The following is a 26754-nucleotide window of genomic DNA, read 5'->3' on the forward strand; positions in this document are numbered from 1 at the left end:
AGCTCTCAGAGCTTCAGCTTGCTCTGCTGTATCTTCTGACATTTTTTTTTTTCATGCCATTCAGACTTGAATTTAAAAACTCAAACCAGGAGTGCTGTCTCTGTGCGAGAAGGCCAGGGTGTCGTTTTACTTTGTGGTACACCATCATATGCAGGAGGTAAGGCATTTATAGTGTTAATTTTTTGGTTTATAGTCTAGTCTAGCATAAATATGCTGTGCACATGTGAAAAATACAGTGTTCTGACTTTTATCAGTGTGATCCATGAGATTTAATTTTTTTTTTAATGGTCAGAGCTTGCATGCTTTGTCTTAAATAATTTTTGGAGACCATAGAATTAACTTTTTAATGAATAATGTTCTTTTTCTTTTCTTTTTTCTTCTTTTTTTTTTTTTGCACCTTGTGGCCTCTAAAAATGTTTACAGATTTGAAAGATTTAATGTCTTTCAAGTGAGTGTGTGGGTTCTTTTCAAGTTCATTTTGATATTTGAATCACGCCTGACAACTATGTCAAGTTTTTATTTTACATTTTTTATATTGTTTGTCTTGACATTCTTCCTAGTGTCTTATAAAGAAGCGTTTATCACCACTTAAGCTTCTTATTACCCTTTGATGATTTTAGATACACCTGGGTCAGATTTCAAAAGTGCTATTTGAAAAGAAAAATGTTATCGGTGCCCTAATGATTATACCATAAATTACAAAGAATTCCTCATTTAAATTCCCAAGAGTGTTTGGTTTTTTTTGTTCTTAATTTTTCTATATGTTTTGTTCCCCCATCTCCTTTCCAGATCTCTCATTTGCATGGGTCTTTAATGAGTACCCTTACTTTGTTCAGCAAGACAATCGTCGCTTTGTCTCTCAGGAGACGGGAAACCTTTACATCGCCAAAGTCGAGCCCTCAGATGTGGGTAACTACACATGCGTGGTGGTAAACCGCATCACTAAAGGCAAAGTCCTCAGCTCCCCAACCCCTCTGGTACTGCGAACCGATGGTAAATATCTTTTTCTTTTGTTTTTCATTGGGCAATTTATTAGACACAAGCTAAATCACAGCATAGCACTGAAAGGTTTGATTGACCTGTTGATGCAGTTCAGCATCAGGTTTGTTGGCACTAATTTAAGATCCTGCTACTTCATTTAAATAAATATATATTTGACTAAGGTTCAATGTTTCTTTTTTAATAAATGAAGCAGCAGGATATTAAATTAGTTCCATATTAGATTTCACTAATTTGATTAACTTAATTAACCCTCTGAGAAGACCTTTACAATATTACCACCATTGGCTAGTATTTTGTGTGTGTGTGTGTGTTTGTAAGTGTGTGTGTGTGTGTGTGTGTGTCCGTCCATAATTGGGTTTCACTAATTTGATTCTTAATTAACCCTACCATCAGAGTACACCATACAATATTAACACATATAATTAAGAAGATACATTCACAAGTGATATGATTTAAAAAGATTACCAACTAAACTTTAAAAAAATATTACTCTATGTAAATGTCACACTCTAAAAAAAACTGGGTTAAAAACAACCCAATTTGTGTTGTTATTAACCCAAGGGCTGGGTAAATATAGGACAGAACCCATCTTGTGTTAATTTTACCAAGGGGTTGATTTAACCCAGATAAATTTTATTAATTTTTACTATAGTACTTGCTTATTTTTTACCTTATACACTTAATAATGTTTACAGATTAACTTAAATCCTCTAAATTTTTCTAAAATAATCCACTCATAATCCACAAAATGGTTTGCATGTTAACTTCCTTTATTTTCCTTTAATTATCATTTATAGCATTGTTTTTATCGTTTTTAAAAGGCTATACATATTGCCCATATTTAAACTCATTTAACAAACAATAAAACTAAAAATTAAACGTTAAACAGAAGTAATTTACGTGTTATTAACCAGTCTCTGTTGTTCTGTTTTCACCGTAACTGCGCTGCGTCGCGCTGGTTCTCGTGTCCGAGCTGGAGTCGTGTTCGGTGGGGAACTGCTCACGCCTGAGGATATTCACTCATTAGCCAACTTGTTAGGCATAGCCATAAGACAGTTTTGTCGACACTCCTCCTTTTATCCCTCCAAAGCTCCACCAGCCTCGCTCCCTCCCAGGGCTCTCCGGGCAATCGTGGTGTACCTAGAGGTATGGACAGACAGACGAGGCGAGAGTTAAGGGACGGAAGGATGAGGACAGACAGAGACAAGAGAGGGGAGAGAGGAAAAAGAACAAAAAATTCTTGTTCCGGTTCCCAGACACACTGCCGCTCAGCCCTCGACCAGCTGGAAGAACTCCAGCACTGGATAGCTCTCGGTAGACGGCCCGACCCGACGGTCCCTTGCCTCCCAGTAGACGGTGACGACTCCTACGGATTTGGGCCGCTGGCAGGAGTCCCCCGTTCCCTGCTCCAGCCTCAGGTGAATGGCGGTGACTCCTCCGCTCCCTCACGGATGGCAGCTGTCCCTCCACATCTCAGGCAGCCGGCCATGAGTTCGTCCGCTCCCCAGACAACTTACTCCAGCCCACCGCCTCGAGCTTCCATGGTAGCAGACTTCTTCGCCTTGCTCAACGTTACTGTGGATTCACCACAGCAGTGAGGGATCTCTGGCAGCATGTCCCTCCTTCCTCCTGGGTTTCGGCTCTAATGTAACAAAGTTTGTAGTCACGGGAAGAAAGAGGCTGGAACCAGCGACCAACTAAATATTTAACAATAAAATAAACAAAAAAGAGGACAACAGCCCCTCGTGGATGACTGTCACGCTCAAACAGAACCAAAACACAAAATAAAATCCATGCCTGGTCCTCTCTCGTCTTCCACTGTCGACACTCCTCCTCTTATCCTTTTGGAGCTCCTCCGTGGGACTCTGTGAGTCCGGTGAGGGGCACAGGTGTCGTGCATTAACATTTACACCACCGGCCTTACTCCGATCCCACGACTCTCCGCCCTGCCCCTCTCGTAACAATATACTCAACATTTACTCTCCTTATCCAGCCCAGTCCAAAGCATGATGGGATGGGTAAATCCACCTCCTGTTGGATTAACTTAATTTACTTAAGTAAACTGAACAAGCATCAAATCTTATTTTTGGTCTGCTTGATTGAAACATGTTCTTTCAAAATGAAAATACTGAGTTGAACCAAGTCAGTTTAACACATTGCAATTGTTTAAATGGGAAACCTAATATAATGGTGTTAAATGAAAATGATTTATTTATTTTTAAATAAACTGAACAGTGCTGGAGAATCATTTTTTGAGAGCATAATAACCTTGGTTGGCACTCGGTTCCAATGGTGCAATAAATGTTTTGAATAATGCATTAATGATTTATATCTCTTTCTTTTTATTTAGACTTTAAATGTAACACTAATTAATTTGCTTAAGATTTGAAAGCAACACCGAAAACACTTTCTCTGGTGTCGACTTGACAGCATGTTAACCATGCAAACACTTTTTTTAACATAACTAGACAGTGTAAATTAGTTTCAAACAGTGTTTTTTAGAAGTCAGAGTTTCTTAGACATCCCTGATTACTCTTAAGAAACACTTTCACAGTCTTAAATATACTTTGCCATAAAGTAAACACAAACAATGGCTGGATACAATATTTACCGACACTGTAAAAACTGCAGCAAACACCACACCTCTCCAGATGTGTCAGACTCCAGATGATGATATGAATAATTAGTTGCCTTTGTTTTAGCTGTTTGTTCTCAGGAGAAAAAAAAAAGCTGTTCACCTACTAATAATATTAGTGTTACACTATTATTATACATCAGTGAATGAGTTATGAATAAAAATAAAGCAGTTTTTTTTACTTTATAGGCGTAATGGGTGAATATGAGCCGAAAATAGAGGTTCATTTCTCTGACATGGTTCCAGCTGCAAAGGGATCAGTTGTGACACTGGAGTGTTTTGCTTTGGGGAAGTAAGTGTGATTCCTCACCCTTTTGTAGTTACTGATGCCGCTTTCTTCCTTTATGGCTACCTTGACTTTTAATGGTACTCTGTCACTGAGCTTAATGTTTTTCATCTTGGCCCTTTTCTCGCCACCTTTTAAACATGCTTGTCAAAACCTGTTTGGAAAATACCATATAACAGTCTCTTTTTTGCCTTGAGGCAATTTTTCTCTCTCAATTGATCCCATTAGTGGATGAGCCATATACGTATTCCTTGCAAAAAGAAATGAGATGGTGTCTTATGAGGAAATGTAACTCATTTAGTATTTTTTAGCAGAGATATGAGGAGGAACAACAGTAATCTACAATATAATGATATTATACAAAATTTCTGTTCTTTATCTTCATCTTTTCTGTTTCTCTCTCTCCGTGCTTGGTTCTTTCCTTCTTCTTTTTTTCTCTATGTAGCTTTTACATTTTTCTCTTTTGCAAGATTACTTACCATAGTTTTTCATACATTCAGCCCAGTTCCGGAGATAACATGGAGGAGAGCAAATGGAGTGCCATTTCCCAGCAAGGTGAAGATGAAGAACTCAAATGTAGTTCTGGAGATTCCCAGTTTCCAGCAGGAGGACGCCGGAGGCTATGAATGTGTGGCTGAGAACAAGATGGGAAAGAACTCAGTTCAAGGACGACTGTCTTTCCATGGTATGATTATTTTACTTATACCTTTTATGTTCAGTGCACATGGTATGATTAATTTTCGCCAAAAAAATAACCTGGATTTTGCAAAATGTCACAGCAGTTTCTTGTAATAAATCACTGTATTGGGAGTTTTACAGTGAAATGGATGCAGACTAGGTAGTTTTCCACTGCATTTACCTAATCACATAAATATTTTAATCTTCCTTTGACATTGTATAAATACTTCTGTAAAAATTGCTCTGAAATTGTGGTAATGAGTTGACAGGAACATTATGTTACTGAAAAAAAGTACATTGCGTAAGTGGCGCTGTATGTAGATACAAATGATTTTCTTATTCATTGTTTGATTTTATTTTGTTCGCATTTGTCATTATTTCAAAGTACTATTGCTCAGTGACTGGATATTAGTAGGATTTGCAGAAGCCGGTCATCTTTGCCATATCGTTTTCTCTGTCATTGAAATTAATGCTTGCTAATAATTTAAAATGCACTTAATGGGTATTATTTTTGTCATGACGATTCAAATTCTTGCCAGTGTTTACCATGAGGAAGCCTGCCAGTTCAGTCATTTATCAAATGCAGTGAATTGCTTTCTGATTACTTTCTGCCCTGTCTGGACTTTCTTATAGTTTCTGTAACCGCATGGTAAAGACCAAAATAAACCTAGCTAGCATAATGGATTTGGCAGCGTGATGTTGCATCGTGCCAAGACTCAGCGGTGCTAAATGCTAATTTGAGACACTTTCGTTGATCCAGAAAGGTATCAAATGGCATAAGTTACAGTTTTATAGAGCCAAATCATTCATAGATAGATATAGATAGATATAATCATTATTTCACCTCTGGTGTGTTATTAATTATTGTATTTTAGTTAATATTACTGCTCATTATTAGCAATTCATACGCTGAAATTAGGTCAGCTCTTATTATCTTTGCCATTTCTCTATCCAATTTATTCATTATTTTGCATTAGTTTTATAAGATAAAGCTTCTGTTCCAAATCTGACACCAAAGTCTGGCTCAAAGGGATATTGTTTTAAATATGGACAAATTGCAGGTCTACCTGGAACTTAACCAGCCCATTTTTGCAGGAGAGACATGACTCAAAGGACTATTATGCACTAGAAGCAAGCATTCGAGAATCATTACCTCCTTGGCTCTGTCATTTTCCATCTACACAATAACAAGAAGAACAGGCCTCAACCTAATGATGTGGAGATCACTGACTTTGTGCAGAATTACCAACCATTGCGTGCTTAAATTATTGAATAGCAAGATGGAAATAGCACGTTTCTCATGCTAATTGATAGCAGAAATGCTACTTAATATCTTTCACATAAGTTGTTATTGATTCAAATAAATGGATATATAATACAGATAAGAAAACCACTTGCCACAAAACTGTGGCGCAAATCAGCACAGTGCTATTGCATTAGACAGCTGGGATTTCAAAGGTGCTCCTTCCACTCACATTTGTGTACCCACCACTTCTAAGTTCCCAGATGAAATGCTGTTATTGTGAATGCAAGTTCGTTCGTTCGTTCCCAAGGTTTGTGTATGACTTATTGAGAAGGTTAGAGGGGCAGGTGCAACTCTAACCTTCTTCTGAAAAGACCCGGCCTCCACAAACGATAAAAAAAACATAAAAAAGCTTTTCTTCGCAGCGCTGTTAGAGTGCGAGCGTCCTTGCATAATGCACTATGCCAAGCTCTTTGAAAAAAGGCCAGAATGTAAAAAAAGAAGTGATAGCAGTTGTCAGGTTGGTCAGCTCTTGTGTTTCATAGTTGTTTGGGTTTAATTAATTCCTGGGAAACCAGAGCTGATCAGTTTTCTTGATGAGTCAATCAGTTTGTGAATCCGATCGATCAGTTAAGTGCTTAGTTGCCTCAAAACCTGCAAGCTCAATTAGCGGGAATGGTGATTGATGATTCATCTATAGGCATGCTTGCACAGTTCTTGTGTGATTGGTAGAAATCAACAACGCTGAACATGACAAGTGTGCCACATTATAGAACCATGCTTGACGGTTCAATCATGAATCTAGACCGGATAGGAGACATGAATGGAAACCTGTCACCTTTTCAATTGGCAGGAAGACGGGTAGATCAAGTGCTTATTGACATTTTGTGCTTGCAATTAATCGGATAAAAGAGTGGCCATGTTTTAGCAAAGTCAAACCCTAAAATCATTGTTCGGTTGGAGGTTTTTACCAGTTACCAGAGCACTAGCACAAGTCTCTCTGATTCTCTAGACCCTATATATGGCCCAAAAATGTATGTTTTTATTGTAAGAAAAGAATTAATTTAGAAATACAATAAGTATATACAGTAAATAACTAAGCAGTAATCAATGTTAACAGTGCTTGCCTTAACAATTATGTTTTCATTGAGTTTGGAAGACATGGTACTATATTTATTAATGCATTTAACAGAGGCTTTTATCCAAAGCGAGTTACAAAAGAGGAACAAAGCAATTTGTCAAAGAGCCAACAATAATCGTAATACACAATGCTGTGTTTATTAGACAACAAGGAGGCAAGCTTGAAAAGAGGAGGAATGCAGAGAAGAATTTTCATTTTAAAATAACAATATAATAGTTATAACAGTGTTATTCTCTTACGAGAGTTCTCTCGTACTGCGTCTTAGCTAAGACCCTACTGGAAAAGTCTCTTTTCACGAAATACTGAAGCAAAAAATTATCCTTAATTTTGAATTTTTGTAAAGCGCATTTGCAGCAGTACACAGCCATAGGCGAGACGGCTCACTCGCTCATTGGCTGCTCTGCGGCAAGTGCACAGCCTATCGAGCGCAGGCTTATGCAATATCAGACCAATAAGGGCGATTTGCGCCCTTCATGCCACTTCCTGCCGAAACGGGTGTGGTCCAACCCTATAAAAGGAGCTCGAAAAGGCTGACTCACCTGATTTTTCATCTCTTCAGCGAAGCTCACGCATCGCTGGATCACGGAGGAAGCAAGCGCCGTCTGAGAAGCATCTCAGCGGGACGAGCCATTCTATAGCTGCTGGCCTTCGCCGCCTTCTACTGCCGTTCCTGCTGTGCTGTCCGGCACACATATCCTTTCAATTCTGTTATATCCAGCTGTTCTTTATGTGTGTGTGTGTGTTCGCCCTGCGACACACACTCGTAAAAGAGCTTGCGTCTTTTTTAAGATGCCTTCCTGCGGCTCGTCAGAGCCCCACTCAGCGAGGGAGACCGGTACGTCATCTGTGTCTCCTGCCTGGGTGAAGATCATGCAGCGCTCGCGCTCGCTGACGGCGGATGCCCTCACTGCGAGCTGTTGCCATGGTGACTCTGAGGACTCGCTTGGCCTTTTCTCTGAGCCTGCATTCTCCGCTGTGCTGAGGCGCCGCACTCCGAGGATCTCGCACCTTCTGCTCAGAAGCCCAGCAAACGAGCTGACATCGAGAAGGAGCCGAGGCGAGTGCTCACGCTGGCCGCGACGAGTCTCGGCCTCGAGTGGTCTGCACCAGCGCCCCCCCCTCTCGTTCCCGGCTGGATGGTAGTTTCCTTTCAGATGAGCGTACGTCTCAAAGCCCGCCTCATTTCTTCCTGAGCTTCACGAAGAGGTGGCAAAGGCTTGGAACACTCCATATTCAGCGCGAACTCGTTCGTCTGTCTCACTAGCATTCTCCACACTTGATGATGCTAAAAACAGGAACTATCAGTCACTTCCGCTGGTGGAACAGGCGATAGCGACGCGGGGACCGCGGCAGAAGATTACGGTGAGACCGGGAGCCCCGAAGCCATCCTAGGAAAGCGCCAGTGTACGAGTCGCCGCGGCCGAACTCTCACCTAAGCGCGCCGCTGTTTCAGTTCCAGGGATTGTGACTGTTTCAGCATCTTTTGCAATGCGCAAGCCTGTACGGTGGCCTGCTTGTGCCTGCACACAAAAAAACAAAACAAAAAAAAAACAGATATTTCCCGAAAAAGGTGTAATTTCTGGTGTCCCGGCCACGGCCGATGGGGCTATAAATGTAGTGACAATGCCCACTGCTCAGTGCCCATCTCCACATATAAGCACAGCCCTTCACACAGGGCTCGCGCCCATAAAAGCGACTCAAGTCGATCGCGCGCACTGCATAGTAAACGTGCCCACTCCTCAGTGCCCACAATCACTATGTCACACGCGTCATGTGGTTTCTGTAAAAACGAAACCCGTGCACGTTCGTCCGGCCACGGCCGCTGGTGCTATAAATGTAGTGACGATGCCCACTGCTCAGTGCCCATCTCCACATATAAGCACAGCCCTTCACACAGGGCTCGCGCCCATAAAAGCGACTCAAGTCGATCGCGCGCACTGCATAGTAAACGTGCCCACTCCTCAGTGCCCACAATCACTATGTCACACGCGCCATGTGGTTTCTGTAAAAACGAAACCCGTGCACGTTCGTCTGGCCACGGCCGATGGTGCTATAAATGTAGTGACGATGCCCACTGCTCAGTGCCCATCTCCACATATAAGCACAGCCCTTCACACAGGGCTCGCGCCCATAAAAGCGACTCAAGTCGATCGCGCGCACGGCATAGTAAACGTGCCCACTCCTCAGTGCCCACAATCACTATGTCACACGCGTCATGTGGTTTCTGTAAAAACGAAACCCGTGCACGTTCGTCCGGCCACGGCCAATGTTGCTATAAATGTAGTGACGATGCCCACTCCTCAGTGCCCATCTCCACATGTAAGCACAGCCCTGCACACAGGGCTAGCGCCTATAAGATCGACTCAGGTCGGTCGCGCTCCACATAGTAAACGTGCCCACTCCTCAGTGCCCACAAACACTATGTCACACACGGCGCGTGGTTTCTGTAGAAACGAAACCCGTGCACGTACGCTCTGCCCAGGCAGACAGCGAGTCGAAAGCAGTAAATGTGCACACTTGCAGCCCACAGTTGCTCGCAGACATCACGAGTCCCACGGGACCCGCTCAGCCCTCCCTCAATCGGTTAAGTGCCGGGACGGGGTCGAGGAGGAGCGATCTGCCCGCTGTAATCAGCGCGCTCCCCGCCTCAAATGCCACAGGCGTAACGCCCATGTTACAGCACACCGAAGCGCCGCCGTTGCCCAGTCAACAGAGCGCGCTTCGCATCCAGCCCTTAGCCATTCATGCAGATGCATGGTCAGCGCGTCCAGGGGTTTCGGATTGGGTGCAAGGCATTATAAGGAGAGGCTACTCGCTACAGTTTTTTCGACGCCTTCCGCGCTTTTTAGCGCGCGTCGAAACCACGGTCAAAACAGAAGTAGCACACATACTTCGGGCCGAAATATCAAAACTGTTGAGCAAAGGGGTTGTAGAGCCTGTGTCTCGAGCTCAAAGCGAGGGCGGGCTGTACAGCAGATACTTTCTAGTGCCCAAGAGAGACGGGGGTCTCAGGCCCAGACTGGATCTAAGACAGCTGAACAAGGCATTGGTGAAACGCAGTTTCAGAATGCTTAAGACCAGGAAGCTCCTCGCGCATATTCGCAAAGGAGACTGGTTCATGTCAATAGATCTGAAGGACGCGTATTTTCGAATACAGATAGCGTCAAGTCACAGGCGATATTTAAGATTCGCCTTCGAGGGCCAGGCATACCAGTTTGCAGTCCTGCCGTTCGGAGCGGAGCTCGTGAAGCACAGGGCCGGTTTACTCGATCACCTCGAGAAACTCGGTCTCAGTGTCAACTGGACGAAGAGTTCGCTGAACCCCAGTCAGACGATACTGTTTTTGGGTTTAGCTCTGGACTCACGTTCCATGACGGCGCGGCTGTCACCACAGCGCACGTTGGGCATTCAGCGCGCGGCGAGTTCTCTCCGCTGCGGCGCGACCATTTCGCTCAGAGAATGTCAGAGGATGCTGGGTCTCATGGCCTCAGCATCTCCGGTTCTGCAGTTGGGCCTGCTCCGCATGCGCCCCCTGCAGTGCTGGCTGAAAGCGCGGGTACCGCGTGGAGCATGGGTATCTGGTCGACTGCGTCTCAAGGTCAATCAGGGCAAACGACTGATACCAATCAGGTGTAAACCTGGGGACTTCCTCGAAAGTGAAGATGGTGTCGACGGACGCCTCCACTTCGGGATGGGGAGCGCTGCTCGAGGGCAGACCGTCCTTTGGCCTGTGGTCAGAATGGGAAAAGCTCCAACATATCAACTGTCTGGAAATGCTGGCAGTGGAGAACGCGCTGACACGCTTTTGTCCCCGAATCAAGGGCCGCCACATCCTAGTCCGTTCGGACAACATGTCTGTGGTGTCCTACATAAATCGCCAGGGCGGTCTCGGGTCCAGAAACCTGTACAGGCTGACGGAACGCCTCCTGGTTTGGGCTCAGCGCAACTTGCGCTCGCTGAGGGCAGTTCATGTGCCTGGGCTACAGAATCTGGGTCCAGTCAGGCTGTCCAGAAACAACATTCACACGGGCGAATGGTCTCTACACCCGCAAACAGTCCGGCTGTTGTGGGAGAGATTTGGCAGGGCGGAGGTGGACCTCTTCGCGTCCCACGAAAACGCTCACTGCCCCGCGTTCTTTTCCAAGAACGAAAGCGCGCTGTCACAGAGATGGCCGTGCTGCCCGCTTTATGCTTTCCCTCCCGTCTCCCTCCTTCCGCGGGTGATAGAATGGGTGAGAGAAACGAGATGTTCAATACTGCTTGTAGCACCTTTTTGGAAGAACCAACCATGGTTCCCAGATTTGATGCGGTTAGCAGACATCACCTCCTCTCCTCCAGGAGGGACCTCCTCTCGCAGGCCAGGGTCTCGATTTGGCACCCTCAACCGGAGTTGTGGTCCCTCCATGTGTGGGCGCTCAACGGTTACCCGCTGATCTCTCAGTGGGAGTGCTAAATACCATCACTCAGGCTAGAGCTCCGTCGACACGACGGCTGTATGCCTCGAAGTGGTCGGTGTTCTCCAGCTGGTGTACAGCTCGGGGATGTTCACCCCTTAGTTGTGAGGTGACGGAGGTTCTCTCCTTCCTACAAGAGCTGTTGGATAAGGGCAGAGCCCCATTAACGCTCAAAGTTTATGTGGCGGCCATCGCAGCGTTTTCTGAAACAGCGCTCGGTCAGTCAATAGGAAGGCACGATTTGGTCATCCGCTTCCTTAGAGGAGCTAGGAGGCTGAATCCTCCCAGACCTCCGTCAGTCCCTATATGGGACCTCGCGGCGGTTTTGGAGGCCATGAAGGGTCCCCCTTTTGAGCCTATCCAATCGATTAGCCTCCAGCATCTGTCGTTCAAGACGGTATTCTTGTTGGCTCTCGCTTCAGTGAAGCGTGTGGGTGACCTGCACGCGCTCTCGGTGAGCCAGTCGTGCTTGGAGTTTGGGCCTAATGACTCAAGGGTCATACTCAAACCTAGGCACGATTATGTGCCAAAGTCCCTCAACACGCCGTTTCGGGCTCAGGTTATTGCCCTGTCTGCCCTGTCGGTGTCAGGAGAGGATGGAGACTCGAGTCTTCTTTGCCCTGTTAGGGTTTTAAGAGCTTATTTGTCTCGCTCCGCTGTCTTTCGTCAGACTGAGCAGCTGTTTGTCTCGTTCAGTGGACGTTCCAAGGGAATGGCTGTTTCGAGACAGACTCTATCCAGATGGATAGTTGACGCCATAGCGTTAGCTTACGCTTCCAGGGGCCTTCAGTGCCCACTGGGCGTCAGAGCACACTCCACGAGGGGCGTCGCCTCGTCGTGAGTGTGATCTACTGGGATCTCCTTGCAGGATATATGTATGGCGGCAGGTTGGGCCTCGCCGACTACATTTATCAGGTTCTATAACCAGGAGGTTCCCGCCTTGCAAGCAAGGCTGCTGTCGGTATAGCTGAATCAGGGCCCTGATGGGAATTCTGAGTTCGTGAGCGTTATGCGCTGCCAACGGTTATATGGGCAGTATTGCGTAAGACCCGCATTGCCACATTGGTCAGGCCTTGCCTCGACTGTGTGATGTTGTATTGCCGCATCTACGGGTGCTGCTAGATATGGGACGGAGGGCTCCCCCCCCCCCCCCCCTCCTGTCCTGGACTCTCTGTGAGTCCCTCGGATGACTGTGCACTGTAAATCCTGGGCGTTGCTTCAGGTTTATTGGTGTGTGATCCCTGCGCGCACGGCGTTTTACATGGGGTTCCCGTAGCGTCTTAGCTAAGACGCAGTACGAGAGAACTCTCGTAAGAGAACGTACTCGGTTACTAACGTAACCTCGGTTCTCTCTGGTTCGCTTCGGCGATGAAATAAATCAGGTGAGTCAGCCTTTTCGAGCTCCTTTTATAGGGTTGGGCCACACGTTTCGGCGGGAAGTATTTTTTTTTAAAGTATTTTTTTTTGCTTCAGTATTTCGTGAAAAGAGACTTTTCCCGTAGCGTCTTAGCTAAGATGCAGTACTCGTTCCCTCTTCTAGAGAGAACCGAGGTTACGTTAGTAACCGAGTACGTTTTCTTTTTCATAACTAATGTTTTCTTAAGACATTAACTAGCATGTAGAATTAAAAAACATCCTGTGTCAACCTATCAGTGAAGAATGTGATGATTACACACTACAGATTTTATGTTTACTATATTCAGCAAGTACACATTAAACCGATGAAAGTGACAGGCATTTATATCAGAAATGATTTCTAATAAAACTATAATATTATATATTTCTAATGTTCTTTTAATTCATCAAAAAATTAATCAAAAAAAAAAAATCCTGAAAAAAGTCGAAATGAATAATAATCAGAAATGTTTCTTGAGCAGCAAATCAGTATATTAGAAGGATCATGTGACACTGAAGACTGGAGTAATGATCACAGGAATAAATTACATTTTAAAATATATTCAAACAGAAAATATTATTTACATTTTTAATAATATTTCACTATATTACTGTTTTTACTGTATTTATGATCAAACAAATGCAGCCTTGGTGAGCATAAAATGTGAAAAATACTGAGATGAGAAAATGTGTCCGTTCTGTTGACAACATGATCACAACTGAGATCAAAGACCATAAAAAAAGATCAAAAACGTATATAAATAATATATAAAGAATGACTAATTAATTCATTGATAAAAATTATTGACTTTTGTCCCTTCAGCAAAGCCTCAGTGGGTTCAGACGATGCGAGACAATGCTTTGTCAATTGAAGAGAGATTGTTCTGGGAGTGTAAGGCCAATGGGAAGCCCAAGCCTTCATACAGCTGGCTGAAGAATGGAGAACTACTGGCAGCTGAGGTAAAATTCAAGCAATGGTGTAGTCATAAAAAGACAGGGATTTCAGTGCAAAGATGCTTGGGTCAAACCTCAGCAGGGAAGCTCTGTTAAATATATATTGATTATATAATGCCTAAAACTCTGCCGCTGTTGTTGGAGTTGATTGCACAGCTATGTTAAAATTATTATCATTGCTGTTCCTCTGTTTCACAGGACAGGATCCAGATAGAGAACGGAGCCCTTACAATCAGCTCCGTGAACCTCTCCGATGCTGGCATGTATCAGTGTGTCGCTGAGAACAAACACGGAATCATTTATTTTGGTGCCGAATTGGTGGTGTTAGGTAAGAGAACCTCCTGTACCCTTCTCATTTCCAGTTATCGTGTGCCTTTGTTCACTCTGCAGCACAATACCAGCGAACACAAAACATTTCTACTACATTTCATTACACTGCTTTTTGGTTGCAGTTTTGATTGTGCAGAATAACATTTTTAAACTTTCTAGATACTAAAACCACTATTGTATATAAACATAAATGTGAAGCTGTTTTATTTTGTTGTTTTGACTGCCATTCAGTTGCCTGCAATACATTTAATTTAAATAAACATGAGAAATAAATATGATTTTTTTTCTTAATGGTGTTTCAACAATTAAAGAGACTGTTTGAATGGCTGTAAAATCATTATGTTTATTATGCATTTGACATTTTTCATTAACAAAATATAATATTAAGTATAATAATAATAATAATAATAAGGATAACATAAATAAGGAAGATGTTTCAGGTCAATCAAAGCATGCCTCCAGATTTATGAACTGTTATGAACAAGCATTGGTGTAATTTTATTTATTGTTTGTGTCTGTATTCATGATAGTTGTGTTGGAAGAGCATACAAAATATTGTTGTATTTTAAATGTAGTGACAAAGGCAATTCAATTCAAATCAATATATATATATATATATATATATATATATATATATATATATATATATATATATATATATAAAATTATACCAGCTTATAAAAAAGTAATGAAAACTACATTATAATTAGGGATGTGCACGGATAGTCGAACATTCAAATATTCGTTCTGCTCTAATTATTCGATAAGTAAAAATGATATTCGAATTTCGCAAAAAAAAAAAAAAAAAGTTCATAATAAAACCTAATTTGGTCACTTTCTGTGATTCTCCAGGGCATATTTGAAGGTGTATGCAAGCTAAAAATAATTAATGAATGATTAAGGGGCCATTCACATATCGCGCCTAATAAGGCGTGGAAAAGGCTATGCGCGCCGCTTTCTCCTTCTTTCCAAAGCGCTCGGGCAGAAGCGCTCCTGAGGCGACGCGTTCTCTCCATGAAGACGCGGAAATTTCAGCAAAGGATAAATGGATTTGCAGCACAAAAAAAAAAACGCTTTCAGTAGCTCTGCTACTAAATTTATTTCAAAATGGCAATCCATATACAGCTATGATCAGCTGTTCCTTCATCTTGGCTGAGCTTTCAACGTTGTTACAGGAAAGGATGAAGCTGAATGATTAGTTCTTGTCACATGACCTGCGGTGCGCTTGCGGCATTCTGAAAGCTGAGATGTTTTTAACTCGATGCTGTTCGGACGCGCCTGGAAAAAACAGGACCGCGTCGCACCGCGTGCGCATCGCGACCGCGTCGCTTCCATTATGAGCGCCTACATTGAAAATAACGAACTTGAGCATGCAAAAGACGCGATATGTGAACGCCCCCTAAAAGAACTGCGGTCTTCTAGTACTTCAAATATGCCGTGGAGAATCACAGAAAGTGGTCAAAGAACATTGTTGCAGCATCTCTCAGGCAAAGAATAAACACCGCTAACTTGGAGAATGCAGTGAAAACTTCTCTTCTCGCGTCTGCCCTAGACCCTCAGCACAAACATCTCAGGTTTCTCGATGAAAACATGAGAGAAGTAAGAAAAAAAAACTTTTTTGAACATTATCAGAACATTTTCCTTGATGCGAGTGGTGCGGATGCAGTCGCCACGATGAAGAAGATGCAATGCCCACTCGTCCGAAAAGGCTGAGCCAGTTCTTCAGCGATGATTACAGAGAGTCCAGCCGAGACGAGTGGGAACAGTTCTTGCTGGAGCCATGTATTCCACCAGATGAGGATCCCATTCAGTGGTGAAACGAAAACACGAACCGCTTCACAAAACGTATTCGCTTAGCACACCGTTGTGAGTCCCGCCAAAGTCTGTGTCGTCAGAGCGCGTTATCTCCGCGGCCGGCCTTATTGTTAACAGACTAAGGAGCCGACTTTCCCCCGATCATGTTTACATGCCCGTATTTCTTAACAAGAACATTTGAAACAATAGAAAAAAAAGCAAAAAAGATTTGCTGACAGTTTAAAAGTTAAGTGTAAACTACATTCTGTACAATAGCCTAATTGCTGCAGGCTGCTTTACGTTTTTTCTTTGTTCACTTTTTTTTTTGCTTTTAATCTGTACTTTTGTTTGTTTGCACGCATTGTTAAAGGTTTTCAGCTACAAAACACGATGTGTAATGTTCAAGCTTATTGTAAGCTTGTTCAAAATGACAAAAACAAATGTTGCTGAAAAATAACGTCTGACTCATTAAACTTAATTTAAATAAACGAATATTCGAATATTCGTTTTTTTGTGAGCTCAAATATTCGAATGTGATATTTGTGGAAAACGCCCATCCCTAATTATAATGTTTAAGTGTTGGTTTCCTGTGAGTAGATGTAACGATATAAAAAAATACAAAAATAAATATACATTTCTTTATATATATATATATATATAATTTATTTTAATGTAGGTAAAACAGTTGGAGAAATATAAAAAATATTACCGTTTGGAAAAATGAAAAAAAAAATATTATTGTTTTTATATATATATTTTATTATGAAACTCCAGTAGACAATTGTGACATTGATTTATTTTTTTCATACTACTGTTGTTTATCATACTATTGCATTTTTAATTTGCAGGAAAATAAATGTAAACAAATCAACACTTCATTTGCACGCTTTTAACAAGTAACTTTGGGAACTCTTATAATAGCATTTAGGTGTAAACTAAGACTAGAGCACATTTTTCCATTTTTACATACTTTTACAGTGTGCTTGAGTTTTTCTTTTTAAATAAAAATGACAGTGAGCAGACTTTGAGACAGTACTTTTAAATGTAGCTCTGAGTCACTGGTTCAGTTGGCACTACAAAGAAGTGACTAGTGCAGTTTGCAAATAAAAAATAAAAAGGTTCAAACTGCAGTGTGACTGATTATGAATATCAGAACACAGCTGTCATCCACTGGTTTGCACTGAGGTTTTCACAGGCAAATAAACTCTTGAAATGGCCTCACACACAGAGGAGCTGCCCCCTTTTCAACATTTCCCATAAGAACATTGATTTTGCAACATTTAGAGTGGGGTGGCATGGCACTGTGACTTTCAGTAATGTTAATCCACTATTGATTGGCTGGTGGGAGATGAGGAACTGTGGCCGCTCTGTTGACAACATGACAAAGCCACAACTGAGGGGTTCACTGGTGAAAAAACCTCAGAGTAGACAGTGACAAAGAGCAGAGAAAGATCTTTGTCATCGGCTCATACAGAGATGGAGAGAGGGAGAAATGGTGGAAAGTGGGTAGAGGTCATTAAGGACACCTCGGCTTTCTGACTGCAGCCAATTCCTTCACTGGTCTTGTCTAATGATGTTTATGTAGGAGCCAGCAACCCTCCATGGGCTAATTAGGTAATAGAGATGCTATTTAACAATGCTTTAGGCCACAGCATGTTCGCTATGACAGTGCATAAGCAGCTTTCCCATTCACAGCATCGGATAAACACTGCTTCTCGGCAGAGGAGACACATTAGACCCAATTAGTGCTGGTCTTTTAGGATTGCATCATCACTATCGGAAAATGTCTTCCATATGAGGGTTACTTTTAAAAGCTGGACAACTTATACAAACACTGGTGTCATCTGACTGTGTAATATCAGTCATCCTTAAACATGTTTAGGGTTTTATACTAAACCTTTTTAAAGGGGTAGCTTACTCAAAAATGACTTAAATGTTTTCATTGTTGTATATATAACTTTATTTTTTTGTTTTTACATTTTTCAAAAGTTCTGTTTTTGCAAATCATCTATTGAAATGTATCCCAAAAGTATGTTTTTTTGTTTTTTCTCGTATGGTCTCAAAGACTGGTCAGATTACAGTAGTCATCTGTATCTTGCACAACCTAGTGCTCAGAACCACCCACACGATGAGGTGCTGCTCCGTGCAAACTGCATTCATCACTAATTGTCTTACCTGATTGGCATAATTCCGTACAAGTGAAGCCCCTCCAGAATTTGCATCAAACTGTAAGAGAAAATGCTAAAATGGTCCTACATCAGCAATGCACACAAACACAAAGAGAATGAGCTTTCGGCCCTGCTGTCTGTTTACAGTAATGTGTGCAGGGCATCCATGCCTGAAGCGGCAGTTTTACTCTCTTACCCCTGTGTTTTTCAACAGCCTCGCCCCCAGACTTTTCCAGAAGCCCTCTGAGAGCTCTGCTTAAAGCCAAGACGGGCAGCACAGTCACCATGGAGTGCAGACCACAGGCATTTCCCACAGCCATCAGCATGTGGAGGAAAGGCAACGAACCAGTGCAGAGCTCAGAGAGGTACAGATACAATGTCCTTAATTCCTCTTTTTTCCTCTTTTTGACCATCTAATCATTCAAGGCTTCACCCCAACAGCCCTGCTATGTTCACAATATCTGTGCACAGCCTGCAACTGAACCATTATCAAAAGGAAGCTGCATTGCCAATTGTGGTAGCTCACTGACCATAACACTCATGAATTATAAAGCAGGCCATTAGGCCGGGCCGGCAGGAGGTCGCTCGGCATTTTGGGTTGAGTCTGTCAAGTATGAAATGATTCCTGGTAGGAGGCTACTTGAGGAAGCACGGCGGATCGCAAGCTTGGCTCTTTTTTTATAATGAAGCTGGATTAAATAGTATGGGGAGAATCCTGTCAAGGGTGCAGAACTACTGTGGGAAAACAATAGATTTGCATTAAGCCACAGTTGTTTGTTTTGAGAGCATTCGGTGAGACGTCCCAAGTCCAATTTAACTGTAAGCGCATTGCCGGGGAATGGCATTACAACATTTACATTCCAGTACTGGGTTACCAGCATTAGCTGTCTGGTACTCTGGATGATGATAAATTATGAATAGCTCTTGATATATAACCATGGCTGGAGGAATATATATATTTTTTTCTCCATGAATCAAACGATGCTATACATTTATATGCCATCACTAATAGTGCCACTACATTTTTAAACTGAGCCAGGCTTGAGAATAATTTTGTATTTATTACAAGATACAAAAATTTACCATTTACTGGGATGCTTTTAACACTAGAAAATTGCTAGAAAACTAGATAAAACTAATATTTTATCAAAATATCATTGCCTTAGTATAGATTAACGTTACTAAGCAGTTTTTGCGTTTATATAACGCTAATTCCTTTAGATGTCAATATTAATAATAATAATATAGAATCAGTTCAAAATTTTGGCTTCTGTAATTATATATAATTAATCATTTTTCTGAGCAAGGACACAAAAAAAAATATGAAAAGTGACAGTCTTTTACATTGTCACATAAAAGATTCTATTTCAAATAAATGCTGCTCTTTTGAACTTTAGAATAAATAAATAAATAAAAAAAGTTTCCACAAAAATATAAAGCAGTACAACCATTGTTAGTAATAAGAAATGTTTCTTGAGCAGCAGATCATCCTATTAAAATGATTTCTGAAGGATCATGTGACACTGAAGATGCGAAAGTAATGATGCTGAAAATTCAGCTTTACGTCATATGAATAAATTTCGATTTGAAATCTATTCAAACAGAAAAAGCTTTTTTAAACTGTAATATTTAAAAAAATATATGTATATTTTTTGATCAAATAAATGCAGCCTTAAGCATTAGACACTTAAAACATTTTAAAAATCATACCAACCTCAAACTTTTTCAAATAATAACCTACATTTAAATGTATAAAATAAGTCACAACCCTTTCTATTAAAATATATTGATTAGCTTACTAGCCATTCTTTTTCTTTTAATTCGGTCATGCAAATGTGTAAAGCAACAGTGTAAGAAGGCTGTTAGACAGTTATAAAGGGTTAAAGAGTCATAGATTACAGTTATAGGTAAATAACAATTACTCTAAATGAAATGAAAAGCGCTTCAAATTATAGGCCCTTCACATGTGCATGAGAAAATAAGGTTTGTATTTCTTCAGAGCATGTTTAAGAGTAGGGGTTGGAAGGTAGTCTAATTCACATGATGGGGCGGTAGATTGAGTGATGCAGCCTGCTGTTATATCTCGTTGGCTTTACGTTTGAAAGACTGTTTCGTGTGAATGCACACTCTTCAGCTTCATTGGCTCTCGGACAGCTGCATGCACCGAGCCATGGAGACTGTCCAGTGTACAGAGATTGATGTGCCATTGTATAGAAACACATTATGTTCTTCTTACTACATTTCTTCTGTTCCCGAAAGATAAAACACATTTGTACTCGGAATCTAGCTCCATTGTGAGTTAACCAAGTTTAAATTTGATTTGAGAGGATTATGCTTCTCTCCTTTAGGATAACTTTACTCCCTGATGGAACACTTAGAATTACAAATGTGACCAAGATGGACGGGGGAAACTACGCTTGCTTGGCTAGAAACCAGTTTGGTGCGGCCAGCACTACAGGAAGACTGCTGGTCACAGGTATGGATTACTGTAACAGTATTACGCTCTGGGCTTCCTCTTTGCTTTTGCTGCAGATAAAAGTTATTTCAGACTGTCATTCATCTGTGGGAATGTGGTGTGGGAAGTGGTGATTTTTCTCTGGAGGCATCACATGCAATTGTGTGCTTGATACAGCTGCACAATTAATCAAAATCATGACAGTTTCTTCTTAATCCAAAAATGAAAATCCTGTCATTTACTCTACATCATGTTGTTTCAAATGATTCATTCTTCTTTGGAAGACAAAAAAAGATATTTTGAAGAATGTCTCCACTGTTTTCATCCATATGATGGAAGTCATTGGGGTCCATCAGTTTCAAGCTCCAAAAAGGACATAAAGGTAGTGTTTATGATACAGCCAAAGAAAATCCAAATTAAATAAGGACAGGTGTGAATAACATCAAACCGTCTTTGTGTTACGACATCGTTATGTTCAATCACGTCACATGTATGAACCAATGAGATTTTATGTTATTAATGTGACGCAGAGTTAATATAGTTAACTAAAAGTAAAACCATTAAAAAAAAACTTCAGCTTGTTTCTTAAACAACATTTCTCATTTTAATTTACTTTTAACTTAAATAAGTAAAGCTAAAAAATAATAATAATAAAAACGATATAGACATAAAAAAAACAATATCCAAAATTAATGACAAATAATAATAAAAAACACACAATAGAACTATTGGGGGGGGGGTGCACAATGCTGTTTCATGCATTCAGAGTTGTTTACACTGTAAAAGAGTTGGATTCTCATGATAAACATGCGCACACATCGACCGGATCGAGAGCAAGAGCGCACCCCTCAATGTGCTTCATTCGGCAGCACTGCACAGGATTCGCTCGGGAAGAATAACTCTAAAGAAGAGTGTTTTTGGTTGTATGAGAAAGATAAACTTGTTCAGCTTCCCAAAGAATCCAGCGTTATGTAAACGGTGGATACAGTTTGTTTTTCCATGGTAGCAACGGAGTTTCACAAGTGTGTTTGTTGACGAACGTTTTATAAACAAGGTCCATTTCGACGCTGGATTTGCACATCGTTTGATACTGAAAGATGGAGCGGTCCCAGCTATAAAAGATCCCGGTCATGATGCAGAACGGCAGACGGTAAGTGAAACTGTGTCAAATGTCTGTTTTGTTGGCAGTCGGCACTCAAGTGCTCGTCACTCTTTAGCTCCGCCCACGGCACGCCTCCAGGAGCTCGGCTGTTTCCAGAGAGAATTGTAAAGCTGTATCTTTCTTTTATAAATATGGTTTATCTAAAAACATTTTGGTGATATGAAGGATGCAGTACTACTCTATAGGTACTCAAGATTCATTTGAGATTCATTTGTGTGTGTTAGGTCCCCTTTAAACAAACTAAAAAAAAAAAACAAATGTCCCAAAATAAAATATAATTTATAAAAGCTATGTATAGTATCTCAGTGATACTAAAATAACTGATGTGATGCCATATTTGATTTGGATTCTGTATACATGAATTGATCTTTAGTTTATTTGATCACTTGAGAAAACTTTAAACATTAAACCACTGGTGTTGTATGGATTACTTTTATGCTAACTTTTATGTCCTTTTTGGAGCTTGGAACTGTTGGATCCCATTGATTTCTATCACATAAAAGACAGCTGAAATGTTCTTCAAATATCATATTTGTGTTCCAGAGAATAAAGTCACATAAGTTTGGGTAAAAACAAGGTTAAATAAATGAGAATGAATTTTACTTCTTTTTTATTTTTTAGTTAAATATGCTATCCAGACCTGCCAGTTACCCCAGAACAACATTTGCATTTGTGCATTTAGCAGCCGCATTTATCCAAAGTGACTTACAATAGAGGAACAAAAGCAGCAAAAGCAATATAGATACATCCAGAGGAGTATATACAAAGGTGTTCTGCCAATTAGAGGATTCCTGTTTCATGTAGTTCATTGTTTTTATAATGCATTCTGAAAGGAAAGTTGTTTGATTGCTTGCTGGGGCTTACATGCTCCTCTAGTGTAATGCAATGGGTTGAGCGATTCAGCTCTCCAACTGGCAGGGTTTTTTTTCTCTCAGCTCAACTCAACAGGGATGGGGTACAGTGGCTTTTTGTGTGTTGTTGTAATTACCCATTTTAACGCTCCGCTTATGGCATTGCAATTACCCTGGATTACAGTAATGGTGTGTGTGCGGGTGTAGGTTGTAGGTTGAGCGTGCACAATTTAGAGAGAAAAATATAGAATGCTGCATTTGCACTCTGGGTTTTCCTGAGATTACTACATCACAGTCTTTTACAGCAGATTCCACGCCAGCAGATTTGAATATGAATCTGACATTCCGCATTAAGCAACTGAGCACTTGTAAAAACATTCATGTGATTAAAGGGGTCATATCAGTTGTATAGAAATGGAATTTTCCTCAATCATTTGAAATTCATAAAGTTCATTAGACTAAAGAAAAAAAAATTCTTTCAGAACATTTATTGTAACCAATCATTAAAAAAGTCCAATCCAATGGACCCTGTTTGTTTTTTTGTACTGTGTGTGTGTGTGTGTGTGTGTGTGTGTGTGTGTGTGTGTGTTCACTCCTGTGGTATTAAATCAATCTACATCAAAAACAGAGGGAATGAGCAAGAGAATACTAAGCCTTTTTCCCTGTACAGTAGATAAAGCTGCAGTGTCCTACCAAGTGGGTAGAAGTAAAAATCCCATTCATTTCCTCCTCAGAGAAATTGTTTTTTTAGTGATATTGTATAAACCTTTCAAGACAGACCTACTGTCAGCCCCAAGGTTGTTAAAATGCCTTTGTAGCAGTCTGTAAAAATACATTGCACTGCTTCATCATGGGATTAGTAGTTTATTCATTGATAAGGACACATTCTCCCACCTTTGTCTGCTTCCAATTTTCAAATATTTTAGGTTTTCTCTAAATCTTACAGTAGGTTGGTCTGGCCTTTGTACCTGGAGCATTGATTTCAGGTTTTGCTTATGAGATGTCACGTTTTTCTTATGAGATGTGGTTGAAAATATGGCTCTTTTAATTCTGTGGTTTAGAATTGATATATACTGTATGTATATATTTGCATTTATTATTCATTTAAATGAATCAAGCTTGCGTGTGATTTGGAGCAGATTCCACACAAATCACCCAGGGTCCAGTGGACATGGAGATCATTGTTGGGGAGAGCATCGTACTGCCCTGCCAGATCTCCTGTGACCCCGCTCTGGATGTTTCATTCTCCTGGGCCTTCAATGGGCAGCTCCTCAATAAACTAGACCAACATTATGAGCATGTGGGTGGGGTAAGTCATATTTTATTGTATATTCTTCCTGTCTATATTCTGTTCTATACTCGGTTAGCACTTTTTGTCTTTTCTTTTTGGAACTGATTGATCGTAGCCCTAATTGGTCTGTGCTTGTGCAGAATTTTTTTTTGGCAATGTTCAATCAAAAATAAGCTCAAATCAATGAGGCCTGCAATCAGTAGGTTTCAAATGAAATACAAAAACTGTGCTAATTGAAAGAAAACAAGTTGATTAAAAACTGTATCCAATATTTGGAAAAAAGTCTATAAGCAATTTTTAAAAATCTATTTGGCTGATCATATGACTGGAGTCTGCATCAAATGATTATGACACAAATTTATGAAAAGTACTATTCATTTCTCTGTGTAAAACCTTTCTAATTAGGAAAAATACTGAGTGTACCTTTAATGTCTTGGGGCCGGACAGCTCTTACAATGAATGCATTTATTATACTCAACAAATGTCACCTTCTGAAGGAGTAGATCCAGTAGTTTTCTGTATAATGCTATTATACTCTGACCAAGACCTACTGTTAAAATGTGGAAAACTTGGCAGGGATCAATTCATCACTCACTTTTTGAGGTTTTTAGCTGTTCCTTCCACTGCTTAGCAGCCTACTACGTTCACTTTGAGCTCTTTCCCTCCTCTTCACAGAATAGAAATCAATCCATCAAAGTTTTGCCTTCAGTGATCTCAAGTGTAATGTCCTCATATGGCCTTTGAATGGTCAGATCTCATCTCAGATTGCTTTTCTCTGGGATGTAATGACGCCTTTCTAGAAATAGTAATGACTGTAAAGACTGAGAGAATGCCCTAATGAGGACTGGTCAATATTGGATGTGCATGACTCAACTGAGCAATCCTTAAACAGATTCATTAATCACCACTCCAGAGGCATCAAAAAGATGACTACTTTTTCAAAACAGGTTGCATATTTTAGAGAATTAAATTAGTTTTTTGTGGAAAGCAACAGTAAAATAAAATATCTTTTGACTTTTATGTAATTATGGTAACTCCATCATAAATGTGAACAGAAAATGTGAAGGTTTTTAACATTTGGGACACACACATACTGTAAGATGCGCTCTCATCTTCGTTTAAGCCAGTGATTCTTATCAGTAATTATATTCCAGTTCTTATGAATTCTCCGATGCCACCCGTCTTGTAGGATTATCAGCATGAAGTTCACAGCTAGGATGAATTCATTTCCATAATGAAACTAAATTTGTAGCCTAATGTCCTTACTGCTGAAATTGCAGAGTTACTGTACCTCTTGTCTGCCAACCACAATCTCAACCTCAGATAAGAATATACATCTTATCTCATGTAATTTAATTGATTCCTGAAATCTAAGCGCTTTTTATTAAATTAGTGAAGTTGTCCGTGCCAAAGACTTCAGATGCTACACAGACAATATCAACATCCGGGCGAATCAGTGTCTATAAACGATGGCAATAAAGGATCCATTTTAGTAAACTGAAGATTTTTGACAGATGGGTGAATAAAGTAAGAACTAAATGCGCCGACTGATTGTGCTATTTATTTGCATCTGCTGTCTGCATGCGAATTAAGAGAATTATGCAAATCAGGTATCATAATAAAATCACCCACAAAAGCGATGCTGAAATATCACATGAATTTTTTTTTTCATTAACTTTATTTGATCACCTAATTTAATACACTATATGCTATACCATATGCTCACCAAGGCTGCATTTATTTAATAAAAAATACAGTAAAATTATGTAATTTTATTATCATTTAAAAAAGCTGTTTTCTATGTTAATATATTTTAAAATTTGATGTAAAGCTGAATGTTCAGCATCATTACTCTAGTCTTCATTGTCATATGATCTTTCATAAATCACTCTAATATACTGATTCGCTGCTCAAGAAACATTTTCTGTTAAAAACAATTTTTCTTTTTTTAAGGAAAAGAAAGTTTCATAGAACCCCATTTATTTGAAATAGAAATCTTTTGTCATCATGTAAATGTTTTTAGTCAAACTTTAGAAGAATAGTGGAAGTCACGCAAATATATTTTCTTATTAGGGCTTCCATTGTAGAATGTTAATTTAATGCATACATAAATGCTTATGTTAACAATCATCTAAATGGAGAGCAATGGAGTGAAACAAAATGCTGGAGTCTTGAGTTTTTCAAAGTTGTCTGTTCTTTTAAAAATTGTCTATTCAGTGCATACAGTCTTTGAATTAATTTGGATTCTTTTCTCAGTACATATTGATGCATGCAATTAATCAGCATATCAATTAATATGATTCAAAGTGTTAATCAGTTGACAGTCCTAATTTTCATATTAAGAATAAAAGTTAGTTTGTCAGAAAGTACTTTAGAATAATTAAGGTCCTCGTTATGATTATAACTTTATTCTAGATGAGGATTCTCATGCTCTTTTTACTTGTTAACTACATGTATCATGCTGAATATAATTGAAAATATCTTTATTACCTGACCTGTTTTCACAGAACTTCATCTATTCCCTTGACAAAGCACTTTTAAAGTTCACCTCCACTCTTATGAACAACTTTCTTCATCTTTAGTAGATTAACAAAGGCGTTTAATTGTCACGTGTCGATTTAGTATTCATCACTTGTACGGTTTCGTATCTCGGGGTTTCGGCACACTGAATCCAATCACACTACCTCTTAAATGTGATTAAGCTCTAATTAGCCAATTAGCCAGTAAGTTTGGTATCTGGATTCTGTGCAGTGCTGAAGGAGCCTAAGGCTTGGCCAGAGGAAATGTTTATCCATGACGGACGTTTCAAACGTACCAGCGAACAGCCTTTGCCAAAAGTCATCCATTAGCTGTGGAGTTGGGCCACATTTTCATTCCCAAACCCAGCAGGGTGTCTACACTTACTGAATCACTTG

At 40.4% G+C, this 26754-nt stretch overlaps 1 protein-coding gene across 1 annotated transcript in view; it reads left to right on the forward strand.

The window, feature by feature from the left end:
- The window catches only part of cntn3a.2 (contactin 3a, tandem duplicate 2), an 85309-nt gene that overhangs the window by 42688 nt on the left and 15867 nt on the right, over window positions 1–26754 (forward strand). Inside the window, exons 5-13 of the mRNA XM_059527427.1 lie at window positions 65–157; window positions 790–993; window positions 3827–3929; window positions 4424–4608; window positions 13658–13794; window positions 13987–14116; window positions 18295–18445; window positions 20429–20556; window positions 23688–23857. Of these exons, the coding sequence (XP_059383410.1) occupies window positions 65–157; window positions 790–993; window positions 3827–3929; window positions 4424–4608; window positions 13658–13794; window positions 13987–14116; window positions 18295–18445; window positions 20429–20556; window positions 23688–23857 (1301 nt within the window). The remainder of the gene's footprint in view (window positions 1–64; window positions 158–789; window positions 994–3826; window positions 3930–4423; window positions 4609–13657; window positions 13795–13986; window positions 14117–18294; window positions 18446–20428; window positions 20557–23687; window positions 23858–26754) is intronic.

Source organism: Carassius carassius, chromosome 37 (genome assembly GCF_963082965.1).
Source record: "Carassius carassius chromosome 37, fCarCar2.1, whole genome shotgun sequence".
Lineage (NCBI taxonomy): Eukaryota > Metazoa > Chordata > Actinopteri > Cypriniformes > Cyprinidae > Carassius > Carassius carassius.